The 15,186-nt window shown below is 34.9% G+C and overlaps 1 protein-coding gene across 4 annotated transcripts in view; it reads left to right on the forward strand.

Annotated features, from left to right (window-relative positions):
• Positions 1-15,186, forward strand: part of Nav3 (neuron navigator 3) — a 772,995-nt gene that overhangs the window by 754,039 nt on the left and 3,770 nt on the right. For all 4 annotated transcript variants that reach the window (XM_019209835.2, XM_033763794.1, XM_010639521.2 and 1 more), the window contains 5 exons: positions 5,005-5,159; positions 6,098-6,169; positions 6,731-6,927; positions 7,814-7,932; positions 11,862-12,065. In XM_019209835.2, coding sequence (XP_019065380.1) covers positions 5,005-5,159; positions 6,098-6,169; positions 6,731-6,927; positions 7,814-7,932; positions 11,862-12,065 — 747 coding nt within the window. The remainder of the gene's footprint in view (positions 1-5,004; positions 5,160-6,097; positions 6,170-6,730; positions 6,928-7,813; positions 7,933-11,861; positions 12,066-15,186) is intronic.

Genomic DNA, 15,186 nt, shown 5'->3' on the forward strand with positions numbered 1-15,186 from the left:
AATATAATATATATAAAATATATATTCTTTTTATTTCAGTGTAAAAAAAGTTTAGTGCTTGGAGATATTCTTAATAATATTATGTGAGTATCCTTTTCTAGTTTTGATTAAATATTTCTAACATTCTAATCATCTTCTGCCTTTTTGATAAATAACATTATTTGTGCCATTATTAAGGAAGTTCACTTGTTGTTACAAAATAATGGGCATAAAAGCATTTCCAGGAGTATTTGAGTGGAATCACTGATGCAATGCAGCAGTAACAGGAAGAAACACGTGGAAAAATGGCACAGCATTCATCACCAAGAAATCACAAAACACAATTCAAATGTTTATTGCTTCTTTGTGGTTGTTAGATATGAATGAGCTATCGGTAATGCTGGATAAGTAGCCATTGCCAGGTAATTCGGCTCATTCTTTCCAAAGGGATGGAAAATCACATTTTGTTTTTGGAGGAGGGGTGAGTACAAGGGGAAATGGCATAAAAGAAGAGGGGATGACAGTTGAGATTTTATTAGGGATAGCTGCTAACAATGTAGATTTATTAAAGTAAAATGCAAATGAGGCATGAAATAGTAAATCCTCTGGAAAAACAGAGCTGTGTAGTTTTTGTTCTGTTCAGTACTATGCCATACATAGCACTGGAAAGACACCACCAAAACAACACCTACTGATTTAAAAAAGTCAAACAATAAACCATCACATGAAAGAAATCTTTTGATGCTCTTGGTACCTCTATATTTTACATTCTGTTCTTCTTCCTACACTTCAAGCCCTCCCTCAAGCTGCCAGCTGGAATATTTTGATTGAGAGCAGTGCACATAAACAATTACACTTTGTGACATTTGATATAGCAGGCCCAGAAGGCTAGAGATGGATTTAGTGAAGACTGTGTAGCCAGCTGAAGCCACTTGGAATGTGAGGTGGGAGAAGATCAGAAAACTGGACTTGACAGACTCAGTTTTAGTGTTTCTTGAGCTAAAAATCAAAAGATCAGTGATAAACCACCTTTATATAACTGTGATGATCTGTCTATAATTTCAAGGTTTAGCCGCATCCATTGTCAATGTTCATCTGATAGATATTCCAGCTTTCTTCTAACTCAATAAAGACATGGAACTTCTAGTAATAATGCGTCAGTGCATCAATAAAAGATGTAGGGGAGTCTGTGAAAAACTCTTAAGTCACATGAAAAAAATTCCCTGTGTATGTCTCTTTTTACATCTGACTGTTCTATGGCTTTCATTATATTGCAAGAGATGTATTGCTACTCACAAAAGAAAGGTGAACTACATAACAATCTAATGACTCTGTTTGTCCAAAATCATCCAGTGACTTTCTAATTACCAAATTCAGATCTGCTTGCTCTCTCCCTCTCTTCTCTTTAAAATGTTGCTACAGTTCATCTTCCCTTTCTCAAAATTCTTTGGACTTTCATGATTGCCATTCTGTCCTATTCCCTTTCTCTCACCTCATCAATTCCTCTCAGTCTCTTTCAGTGACCACTCTTTCTCACTAAGCAGTGAATGAGACTTTTCTCTAATGTTCCCCTGGCTTCAACTTGCATTGATTTCTGTGGTTGACTTGGGCACTGTTAGCTGTGCCACTCTTCCAATTTTGTAAGTTTTCCATTGCCTTATAAATATGTTTTAGTTCACCTGCTACAACATGAGTTTAGAAATGAGAAATTCAGCTCTGAGGAAACATACGGAGTCCATTTGCTTCTACTATCTCGATTACAACCTCCCACTGACCCAAACTAATTACTCTCCGTCACTTGGACTTCTGTAGTTGTTTACTGACTGCTTAATTCATATTTCCCTTTAAATGTCTCTTCATTCTATTATTGGCTTTATCCATTCATGTCATGGAAAACAGAATATCTTTTTTATTGTTAAAATCTGCTCATGTTGGAATCCTCTAGTGTTTCCCTTCACTTTCTGCACTAGATCAGAAACGTCATACTGCTCCCTGTTCGGGCCCGCAGGGACTCTTGAGCTTCAATAGTTTCAGTGTTGCCTGGACTGAAATCTTTTCTTCCTTTGCAATATTCTCAGTGCACTCTTAAATCATGCTTCATCTTTACTCAGATTCCCCCACATAGTCACTGCTTCTGCACTGCCATCAGAAACAGTCCAACTGCGTTCCTCTTCCAATGTACTTATCCCTTACTTTCACAAAACTTAAGCTACTCTTTCTTGCCCGTGTGGTTATCATTCATGTTTTTACCTTTGATTCTTCTTCTCTCACTATTTGTAAAGCTCTTCTTTTTTCAAAACATCAAAATATTACCTAGTGCTAAAATCAAGGGGTAATATCAGATAGTACTGCCACCAGAAAATCTTTTACGGATGTTAGGAATAATGTTTACATGCTATGAACAAAATCTTTGATGTCTGCAAGTAATGTCTTTTGACTGTTTGTTAGTTATATCGGTACATGCCTAACCTAAGTAATACACTTCTTAAATGCTTTTTCCACTTCCAGTTAATCATTTTATCCTTCACATTTCTGTTTCCTTTGGTAAATACATTGCTCTCCCCTAATGACAACAGACAAACAAACATATCAATGGTTCATGGTTGTTCATATAATAAAATCCCACTTCTTCATGGGTTCAAAGTCTTTTCTGTTTTCATCTCTGTCATACATACCACTCCCTTGAACTATATTCTCTTGCAACAATAGAGTTATTTTCTGAAACATATGATGCTCTAATACTCTCCAACTTTTACTTTTTATTCTTTAGATTTTAAAAGCTTTCCTTGACTGTATCCTGTTGTTGTCGGAACTTTAAGCTGGGTCAAATGCTTCTCTTAAATCTTCCAATGTTTTGTGCATTTTACTTACTACATAGCGTTGTGACTGTCCTGTTGGCCTATTTCTTATCAATTCCAAGTTCTAGGAATACAGGAATGTTTTACTTTTGAATCCTCGGTGCCTTCATACCTGGCATATAGTAAATGCTTAGTAAAAGTGTGATAAAGTAATGAATAACTGCAAACTCGTCAGTTGCAATTTCATTCATTATTCAAGATTCATCTCAAATGTCACCACCCTATAAAAACCACTAAGATACCCCCGGGCTAATTAATCTTCTTTTAATTCAACAAGCCTCTTTGAACATCTCTTAGCACCTTGCACAGTTTGTAAGCTCATTGTATAAGTGCAGATAAATCTCTCCAGGCTCCAACATTGCCCCTCCAGAAAACTGTCCTTGACACCGACAAGCTAGGTGAAAGTTCCTCTGAATTTCAAATCTTGTAATATACTCATGAAATTATATTGACATAACTTATCATATCTAAATTTCACTCCCTAATGGGAACATTTAGAGACCACGGGGGAAGGAAGTAGGGTTTAAGGCTGTCAGCCTAGTAGATAGACAGTGAATATTTTATAAATGAGTGAATGTGCTAGGTGAATGATAGAGAGTTCATTTTCTCTTTTAAGGTAAGTAAAAATTTCCAGACTATTCATCCATTTTAAGCATATTATTTCCATTATTTCTGATTCAGGCAGCATTTATTTTCTGTGGCTAATACTATTTTATATTATTTATGTTCTAAAGTACTATAAAGCAATTAATATTTTAGTTATTTAATAAATTTTATGTTTAAACTTAAGTAACTGTTAAAAATACCTCAAACCCCTGGCCATTGTCTTTTTCCTTATTTTTAATTGCCTTGCAGAAAGATTAAGATAGCATCTAGTAAGTGGTTCATGTTACCTGGCTCCCAGAAATTGGGATCATGGAATTTCTTTTTTTTAATCCTGAGCAAGATTTACAAACTGAAAATGTCATTGTAAAAATGCAAATATTATGGAAATGGTCTTACTGATTAGTTTAATTCTCAAAAACCTAATTATGTTCCTGGCTTACCCATCTGTGAGAAGTCAATCAGAGAATTGGTTATCATATTTAGATTAAAAGCTATTAACCAGAAATAATACCTGTGTAAGAATTAAGATGCTCAAAAAATGCTAAATGCTAACATTAAATGGCCTAGTGAAATAGAACAACTGTTGTCTTTGTTTAAAGTTGCAACAGTTGCCTACATATTATTAAAAAAAAATTCACACTTTGATCAGAGTTCGATGGCAGTACTTTTAGATGCAGCTGATGCAAATGAATTGGAATTGCAACTTTGAAAATATGAGTGGTTTTACGGCTTGTGTCCAGATGTCCCCCAATGCCTTATGCAGCCTTTTTCAGAGCTGGTTGAATCTGGAATGTGTGTCGCTGGGATTTAGAATGTGTGGTTGCTAAACTACTACATGTGAGGGATTGGCTCGGCACCGCCCTAATCCCGGTGGTCTGGGTGGCATAGAAGGGGCAGACAGATGCTCTTAAGGTTCCCCTGGCTGCTTTTGTTACCTTCTGGCCACCATGAACTCTTTCTCCTCTGCAAAGTCTGTCTGCCCTGCCAGCCTGCCTTTGAGGCAGCCAGTTATGGACTGAAACATCGATGAACTGTAGCTAAAAAAAACCTTCCCCCCTTTAACTTTGAGTGTCAGGTATTTTGTCTCATCGATGAGAGAAAAGTAACTAAAACAAGTGAAAACTAAGAAGTGCCATTTGGGATTTAGTCGATACTTGAAATTATAATTTGGTAAAATCTACTTTAATCATTGAAATATCAGTCTCAGTGTTGATGGTTTGCCATAAGCATACTTAGATCTCATTTCCTTTCAAGAGGAACAACAACAACAAAAAAAAAAAACACAGAAAAATATGCCTTCATTTACAGTTTCTCATTTGCTACAGGGACTATATTTTTGTACTTCCCCTCTTCTGTCTCTTCCTTGAAAATTTTATCTTTTCAGAGGTAAGTGGTTTTTTTTGCTTTGCAGAATGTGTTTGTAGTAATAGAATGACCTGTAACTTCTAATGAAAACAAACACCTGGATTGAAGACAAAGCATAATTTTTTCCTAAAATATCAATTGCTTTTCATCGGTATGAGTTTATCATTAAGACATTTATTTTCTTTATCTTTTAAAGGAATTACAGCAGTATCTGGCTAATCTGGCTGAGCAGTGCAGTGCTGATAATAATGATGTCGACCTGCCAGTTGTAATAATTCTTGATAATCTTCATCATGTGGGGTCTTTGAGTGATATCTTCAATGGTTTCCTCAACTGTAAATACAACAAATGGTATGCTTATAGAATATTTTAAATCAAATATGAAAAATGGTGATGTCATTTGCTTTCTTGAACCGTTTTATATTTTAAGAGCTATAATTTGTTCCATTAACTTCAGCTCCCCTCTCTAACTTGTATCATATTTTCAAAGAATCTACGCATAGTATTCCTTAGAATATCTATTTATTCAACAACTATGTGTCAGGCACTTTTATAGAAGCATTACTTCCTGGATAGTCCTAGGTTCTACATATCAGTGATGGAGTACTTTGAATCAGGAAAATAGTAACCAGCAGGAAACTTTAGAGCTCTAGTTTTATTCTGTATCAAAGTTTAAATTCCAGCTTTCTCTACAGGTAAATTTAATTCATTCAGACATGGATTTCTTATTTACTGTCATGTTTTTACTATTTATCATTGAAGCAAAGTTTAATATAGTATATGAAAAAACTGAAGACATACTGAGATCTTTTTAGCATGGCTTCTAAAGAAAGGACATCACGAACTTTAACTTTAATGGTGCTGAATATTCCAGTTAAAAATATTAGGTTAAGCATAAATCTACACATGTTATTGAGATACTTTAAAGTAAATATGAAATATTAAAATATAAAAATATTAATAAACTTTGATTATAACCATTACAGTTATAAGATAGTAGAGTGTGACAAAATCATGTATCCTGACTTAACCTCTTCATTTTATAGATGAAAAAACTTACACCAAGAGAAAGAAAATACGTTAACTTGATGGCAGAGCTAAAATTAGAATCCCTAATAGTAATTTGCAGTTCAGCTGTATTTGCTATTTCTCAGTCTAACATGACAAAATAACCTTTTAAAAGTCTATTTTTAAAAGGGAATCTTTGTCTTGTTTTCTAAGACAATTTTAATGCATTGATCACTTTTACCTTTAGTATATCTAAATTTTGTACTCCTTATTTTCCTTAGTCCATATATTATTGGAACAATGAATCAGGGAGTTTCTTCATCACCAAATCTAGAACTGCATCACAATTTCAGGTAAATATAAATTGAAGATTTGTTCTTTGGGATGGCGAGGGTGTTTGGTGAGATACCTTTCTGTTTGTCTTTTATATTTATTTTTGCTTTTTAAAAAATTTCTATAGAAATCCTGCCAGTGATGACCTGTGGTGTGGAAATAATTCTCACATCTCTGACACTTTTTCAGGCAGACATTTTGTGAGTCTCAACCCGGAATCAGAAGTGTTTCTTAAAGTAAAGAAAAGTATAGAAATGCTTTTCCTGCTCTCTATGTCCCCAACTAAAGTAGAGCACTTTTCTTCTAAGTGCGAGAGCGTTCCTATTTCAGGACTCGTGATTCTGCTACAGAAGAGGGCTCAGAGTGTAAACTCCCACTCACTGCTGACGCACAGGAGCTTCTCTTTAGCTCAGAAAGTAGAGCTTGCCACATTGTAACTCTAATGCAAATAAACTCCCTAACTCCTTGGACCACTTAATGTGCCCATCAACTTATGTAGAAATACTCTTACTTGGTATGGAAATGTAAATTACTGTGGAGTTATGTTTCATTCATGTTAAAATGTCTGATTTTTTTTGTAGGTGGGTACTATGTGCAAACCACACTGAGCCAGTGAAAGGCTTTTTAGGTAGATACCTTCGAAGGAAACTGATAGAGCAGGAAATTGAAAGGAACATTCGCAATAATGACCTAGTCAAAATTATAGATTGGATTCCCAAGACATGGCATCATCTCAACAGTTTTTTGGAAACACACAGTTCTTCTGATGTTACCATTGGTGAGTTCCAAAATGGCAATATGCCATTTTCCAGGAACTAAGAGTACTTGGTAGAAATGGCCAGATTGGATGACAGAAAATAACAACCAAATCTAATGTTTTTCAAACCCCAAAATTTAAATTTATTTTTCCTTTCCTAAAGCTTTGCCTTTTTCTATTTTGAGTTGGTAATTAAATTTATTCTGTCTGACAATTATGGCTTACTAAAATATTGCTGAGATCAAATGAATTCAATAAAGGCAAGTTTCTAAAATCACATAATCTTTTGAAATAAATACAGTAGATTCTTTTTAGGGTACGTTTAAAGCTAAAGGCAAATTTTAGCTAATTGGTTACATCAAATATAGTTGTGACAGAAGATTTTAGAGATAATTTAGCTGGCATGTAAATAATTTATTTTTCGGGAAGACAAAATTGTTTCTCTTACATGGGCTTAATAATGTTTATTTTTGTATTCCTTAGTTTGTTCTGGGTAATAAAAACATACTATAGGTGCAATGTAAATTAGCAACTCTATATTTGGATCAAAATATCCGTATAGAATCAGAACTCTACAGATAAATGACATTTTTGCTTCAACAACTCATTTCAGCTTGGCTGAATGTTATGTTATTTGTAAAGTTGGCAAGGTGACAGCTTAATGATGTTTACTATTTCTCCTAACTCTAATATATTATGCTTTACATTAATATTTTATTGTTTAAAAAGGAGACGTCAGGACATTGTGTATTGAATGAACATACATTAATAGAGATTTAGTTAATCAAGAATATAATTTTCCAGGAATACTGTGAAAAATATTGTCTCCCAAAGTACTATCTAAATATGTGTCTAGATTGGCAAATATAATAGTTTTCAAATATAACTTTTACTTGTGTCTTTTCAGGTCCTCGACTTTTCCTTTCCTGCCCCATGGATGTAGAAGGTTCTAGAGTGTGGTTCATGGATCTCTGGAATTATTCTTTAGTACCTTATATTTTGGAGGCAGTGAGAGAAGGCCTTCAGGTATTATAGTCAATTTACATAAAAACTTTATAAAACTAACATAAAAGTGCCTTCATTCATTTAAAAGCAAAAATGCATTTACTTCTTCAGGCATAAGACATGAAATATAAAAAGAGGAATAAATATGCAGTATTTTACCTATTCTGATAGAAAATATATGAGAAAGAGTAAACACATACATGCAACAACTACACACTTGTTGCAATAGGAGTTCAGACTGCTTTGATTAGACACTTAATTGTATATTTTATGACACAGCCATGATTACTTAGATCAATCATACTTATCACATGTAGCAAGTAATATTTTCTTAGAGGTTCGCTGATTTAAGTACGTCTCACTGAGGCTCTTTACAGTCACTGCAAGATCTATTGCTGTATTTGTGTGTGCGCACGTGTGTGTGTGTGTGTGTGTGTGTATGTGCGCGTGCGCACACACCAGGGATTGAACCCAGGACCTTGCACTTGAAAAGCAGGTGAGGAACCACTGAGCTAAATCCCTGGTCCTATCTTTTGCTGTTTTTTAGGGAGTACTCTGAATTATAAGGAAGTTGGTTGTCTTTTTAGCTATGACAGTTGGTTTGAAAGCCTCTGCCTTTTCTCTCACTTATTTTACTTCATGAGGCTCTACAACTCATTCTTCTCTTTATGCTTAACTAAAGAGTAAAAGTAAATAACTAACAACAAAAAAAGAAATTCTGTTTCTTCAATAAAACATATTATCTGTTTTCCATCAGTTTTGCTTTTTTTTAAATTTTGGTATGAAATTTCATGAAATTGTAGAATTCAAAACTACTAAGATTTATGTTACCTAGTCACCCAATTTAATGTGCAGGAATCCAATCTCCTTTTCAATAACTGAGCCAGGGTTTAGGCAGTTTTGGTTAGATAGTTACTTATGGTTTTCATAGCTGCTACTAGAATTAAGGTAGCTCATATGTGCCACATTCTATAATCTTTCCTACTGTGAGTCTGATTCTCTTACTTCCTTTTACTATATGCTCTTTCCATCTAATACAATAGTGTGGCAGTATTCATGACTACCATGATAGCACTGGTGATCATGATGAACATTAAAAGATGTTCTTGAAATGATGGAAATAAAGTGTTTGTAAATGGGGAGGAGAGGAGGGGTGAAGGGAGGACAGGAACAAGGGGAAAAAATGAGAACCAAGACCTGTCATGTACAGGTACAAGATTGTACTGTATTCCTAAAATGTACCAATAAACTCAATTAAAAAAAAAAAGATGTTCTAGATCCTTAGAGTTGAAGTTAAGATGTGCAAAACTTCTGTTTATTCATTTTAATCCTTATTTGAATAATTTGGTCTCATGTTTTAAGGGTTTGAGTGTATCTGCTCGAATAAAAAGATTCCAATGGTTTTTATTTTTCAAATAAAGCATGTGTCACAAATTTCTAAAACTATTATGCTGCTCAAGGTCTAAGTTTGTCTCTCAGTTTTGATGATTTATTTGAATAATTTTATTTTAAAAATTTACCATGTTCTAGATATCACATCTTTAAATTATTTAAATGGTTTGTTTTCTAGATAGCTCCGTCAGCCAGGTTTTTATAACTGAAATTCTTATTTCACATTTGCTTATTAATAGGAGGAAAAGGAAGCTTTTAAAACCCTCCAACAATAACACCTAGAAATGCCTACCCTGCTTAAATCTCATTTTTAAAGGTGTATTTTTAAATATTTAAATAAACACTACCTATAAGACTCTAATTTGAGAACTGTATTTATATTAGACTTCAACTTGTGCAAAAGTGTAATCACTTAAGTAGATATTTCCCAAACTAAAATAGTGATAGTTCAAAATTATTTCAGAGGAAGATAAAACAGTCTCGAGTTTCTTGCTATGGTTCTACATATATCTAGTAGTAGGTTAGTGTGAAAGTTGAATTAACCATGACGTGGGAGTTGGGGAACTATAGGAATTCAGCATGTGCAATACCAAAAGTGTAAAACCGTAAAGAGGAACATAGTTCTCATTGCTATTGAAAGCTGTGCTAGCCAGAAAAGTCAGTTGGCAGCAGATATTCCTGGGGAATTCTATCCATCACCTTTGGAGGACTAGGAAACAGAAATTGTATCATGAACGTTCCCTAGGTCTACTGGCAGCAAGAACCTTGAACTAGAGGAACAGGTGAAAAAAAAAATAAAGCATGGTAGTAAAGATGAAGCTCTGAATATATACATATCTCTTTTCAGCTTTAGTGAGGATCAACATGAGGAGCACTGTCTAACTCATGTTCTAGTTGGAAAAGATACTGGTAATACAATGGATTTGATATTTTTTCACACGTCTCCAACTGATTCATGTTGTTTTGAATGTTTCCATTCTTCTTTTAATTCTTTTTCTATAGTATCTCTTCACTCCAAAAGATGGAATAGGGTCTGTGTAGATTTTTATTATCTTTTAAGTTTGAACATTTTCCTAAGGGATGATATCGTGTGTGATTCTTTCAAAGGTTGACATCTGTTGCTTCTAGGTGCTCATGGTTTTTTAGGGTTGATTCTAGACTCTCAAGTCCTTTTTTAATTAAAGCATAAGCTTTCCAGGAATTACACGGTTTTTTACTTCAATTAGTTTAAGATGTAGAACAAACTATATTTTACATCCTCTAGAAAGTACGATTTTAATTGAGAGAAAACTTTCTGTTCTAAAACAGAAGAATGGTTTTAGAAATTCCTATTGTTACTTCTGCCATTGTCCCCTACAGAACTCTACAGATATAGGACCTAGAGCCTCCCCTTAGGCAAAGGCAAAATCTTTCATTTAGCTTCTCCAGGAGAGACCCAAAAGTCAACTCCAAATCATTTGATGGACTTCCAGTGCTGCCAGTGGTTGTATTTTACTTTTGTCTCACTGAATCCCAAACAGACCATCACAGCGAGACATCCACAGTTTTTCCTGTGAGACTGAGTTAGCCCCCGGTAGCCAGGATTGTCACTGGAGATGTCGGTCCAGTGTGGAGAGAAAGACCATCACTACCTCTTTCTCTTTTTTTTTTTTTTTTTACTAGGGATTGAACTCAGGCCCTTGCCAGCTTGCGAGGCAGGCACCAGAACCACTGAGCTAAATCCCCACCCCTACTACCTCTTTCTCTTAATTTTAACTTTTTTTTTCCTCTGCCTCTCATGGCCTTATAATAACTTGTTGTTGTTAGACAAAGTCTCATCAACCTCTGACTCTTCACTTTCTCTTTTTCCAGCTTGGTTTCATCTTTACTTTCATCTTAAAAATACTCACTATTGTTTGGATTTATGTTCTCCCCTCAACTACTCTGCCAGTACTTTAACCAGATTAGAGCACCTTTTCTTATTGCAATGTTTGCCCCCTATGAATTCTTTGAAATTTTCTATTTTATTTCTCTTTTCCTGGTGGCTTTATACATACACAACTAAAAAGAGTTTTTACAGTAAGCAATGACGTTATTAGAGGAAATTAATTGGAGGAAAAAGTTTATCAGGAAAATAGTTCTAGCTCTCAAAGTTTGAGTGAGTTTTGACAGTGGAAAAGAATTCTCTTTTCATTTATTCATCATCTTTGCCAATTGTGCTTGGTAGAGAACTCTTTACTATAAGCATAGATTTAAAAAAGTCCTCTTTCTAAAACTGGAGCTTTTATTTATCAACCTCGAGTTTCTCTTGGTTTGTAAAACTGCTAATAAGGACACATGTGGGCAGTTATTTCTACATATGTTTATATTAAACTCCTTCATATTCTCCCTCAAGTGCTGATTATCTAGCCATATATATATATTTTATATATGGTTTTAAAATGTAGAATCATGTATACAGACAGATGCCCGAAAAGTTCCACAAGATATTGGTGTGCAACAGAAATGTGTATTTAGTAATCATATTTTTACTTAATAAAAATGAGTTTTATGTGTTCCAAATGTGTTCCAACTTTTAGATGTACGGCAAACGTACGCCATGGGAAGATCCCTCTAAGTGGGTGCGTGACACATACCCATGGAGCTCAGCGTCTCTGCCACGGGAGGGCCCAGCATTACTTCAGCTGAGGCCGGAAGATGTTGGGTACGAGGGCTGCACATCCACGAAAGAAGCAACAACCTCAAAGCACATTCCACAGACTGACACAGAAGGGGACCCTCTGGTAAGTGACAGAGGTTTGGATCTTCCATCAGTGAATGGTCCTTTCAGCCATTTGGGTCAAATCACGAGTTACCCTGGGTAATATTGAGGACTTCCCTGATTCTGACACTCAGTTTTAATTCTGTTACCTTCGGCCTACTTTCATTGAGTGAAATTCTTAAAATGGAAGCCAAACTTGTTTACCTGAAAAATAATCAAGAAACCTTGAAATCAAGTTGAATTGCTAATATGCTTTAAATTGTGTTAGCAATTGAATAAGTTTTCTAAATTTCATGAGTCAATTTGCTAGGTATGAAAAAACTAAATTTTAAATCTTAAATGAAAAAAGAGTATAATTACATACTTATAATCAACTATCAACTAATCTAATGTCAACCAATATCTATATCTATATCTATATCTATATCTATATCTATCTATAAGTATATATCAGCTATCCTGATTAAATTTAGAATTAATCTTCTGATCTTCTGTTGCTTACAGGAGGGAGGGAAAACTTGACTTGCAAATCAAAAGGCAGTTCTTCTCTTTGCCTTACTCAGTGTGCAAGTGTGTATGACTTTATATCTCAAAATACTAGAATAATTAGAATAAGTCTATGAAACTCAAAAGTATAAATAATTTGAAAATGCTAAGTACATATAGTTATTAGGAATAGAGATTCTTTTTATGTCTATGTCTGTTTTTATACATTTTTTCTATGCTGGTTTTACATGTGCTTATTAGCTTTCCATCATATGACTGAAGAAATCACTAGATTTGTACAACCTACACAAAAAAGATTTTGAAATAAAGGCTATTGTGTTACTGAAGACATGTAAACACACAAAAAAGCAATTAAAATCATAATCTATGGCTATAACTAAGGACATAAAATGAGCTGATATTTTATGGAATACCATTACGTCAACAATGCTGAATACACACATTATCATCATCTCAACTGATCATTCTTAACATTTGGGGGGGTCATGTGTGGAAAGCCTAACGAACTTTGAAGAGCCTCTGCAGCAGAATGCACCCTCATGGAACAATTTCTAAGGTGTTTCAAGAGTTCTGTAAAGTTTCACAAAGACTTGCCTAAAGTCCAAAAATTCTTTGTTTGAGAAATCTAATCTAGGCTAATTCTGTAAGGTTCCAGATTTACATTTTTGTAATTCAGTACTGTACTTGGCTCTTCAGATGATACATAAAAATCAACAATTATTATAGAATTCATTTAATTCAACATAATTGTGAGTATATGCTAAATAAATGCTGATAGAATGGTTAAAATTTTACAAGGTGTAAGTTTTACAGTTCAAAAATGGATTATTTGATTGGATTTTTTTTTTTTTTTGTACCGGGTATTGAACTCGGGTCCTTGTGCTTGCGAGGCAGGCCCCTGAACTGCTGAGCTAAATCCCCGTCCCTCATTGGAACTTTTAATAGATTCTAACATCGTTTTTGGAGTTTTTATATACTATGTCTATTTTAGACAGGAAGAGGTGTTTGCAAGGTTTATTTACAGTGTTAGTAGGATGTAGGACCTTTGGAAATGTCCTGAACTTTCTGATTTCTCACAGTCCAAACCACCTAACTTTATCAGGCACCAATTTTTCTGGTTCTGAATGCTTTTATCTTCTAAAACAGGATAAAGATCTGAGGTCTTGAACTGTGACGTAAGAATTGGCATTGGAAAAATTCTGTTTCCTAATCTGCTGCTCTAATAAACATTGTAGGAAATAAGGGATTGTGATATTTTACAGGCCAAAACCTAGAAGCCAAAGGGCAAAGATATCATTTAAAAATAAATCTCTGAATCATACAATTCTGGTAGGAAATAGTTTGTCTTCTTTTATTCAATATATTTCTATAATTATTGACATAGAACAAAGTATATATTTGAAATACAATCAAAAGCAAAACATCTAGGAGAAGCTTGGGATGGAGCTCAATGCAGAGCAAGTTATCTAGCAAGTGTAAAGTCCAGATTTTAATCCCCAGAACCTCAAAAAAAGGAGGGAGGGAAGGAAGAGAAGGGGATAGAAGGGAGGAAGAGTGAGCAAGAGAAACAGAGAGAGACAAAGACAGAGAGGGGAACCCTAGGAAGAAATTTACTATTTACGTTACTTGCTCTGGCTTTGCATCTGAACAAGAATGCAAGATTTCAGCACATTTCATATTATTTAAAAAATACAATGTTCATTCGTCAACAAGTTGAGTGGTAATCACTGCATACATATTGCTGAGACCTGGTGATCAGAAAGTCATCCTTTCTGATTTAAGAAGTAAGTGATCATTTCTGCTTTGATGCTCAGCATCCAATAGTGGAGTGAGGTGACACACGTCCTCCAAAGACCACAGTGAGACGGCGAAAGAACCACATGATAGGCCAATTTGTGGATACACTGAGGGAGAGGTTAGGAGAAAGCATCGCTGAGGAAATGCTTCTGCTTGCTTTTGAGGGATGGATAAGAGTTTACCATGTGGCTGGGTGGAGAACATCCAAAATTAAAGAAACAACATGTATTAGAGATGCATGTAATAAAATGATGGATTTAAGGCCCAATGTCTGAGTTGGTGGAAGGAATGAAACCTATAGAAGCATATGATTGCTAGATCATGTTAAGCTTTGTTTGTCTTTGCAGAAAGTTAAAACTGCACAGGGACAATGAACAGCCACTAAAGATTTTTGAAGAAAGCCTTGCCTAGTTAGGTTTGCCATTTCTAATGATCACTTGGGTAATGGAGCAGAGGACAAAGTTAAGGAGAGAAGATTGTGGTCAGGAGACTATCAGATCTGTAGGTGCTAGAGATGATCAGGACCCGACCAAGGTGTTAGAAATGATAAGCATTATTAGGATATGGTGGTACACATCTGAAATCCCAGTCTTCTGGGAGGCTGAGGAAACTTTGAGCCCAGCCTGGAAACTTGTTGACATAACAGCACCCCATTCCAACATAAAAACTACAAAAGGGCCAGAGGTGTTGCTCAGTGTGAAACTCCTAGGTTCAGTCCCTAGTACATGAGGAAAAAAGAAAATTTTAAAAGAAATGATAGAGGCCTGGGGATTTAGCCCATTTCTGCCACCTGCCTGGCAAGCACAAGGTCCCAAGTTCAATCCTCAGTACCAAAAAAA

This window comes from Fukomys damarensis, unplaced genomic scaffold (genome assembly GCF_012274545.1).
Source record: "Fukomys damarensis isolate Sample0158 unplaced genomic scaffold, DMR_v1.0_HiC HiC_scaffold_15, whole genome shotgun sequence".
Taxonomy (NCBI): Eukaryota; Metazoa; Chordata; class Mammalia; order Rodentia; family Bathyergidae; genus Fukomys; species Fukomys damarensis.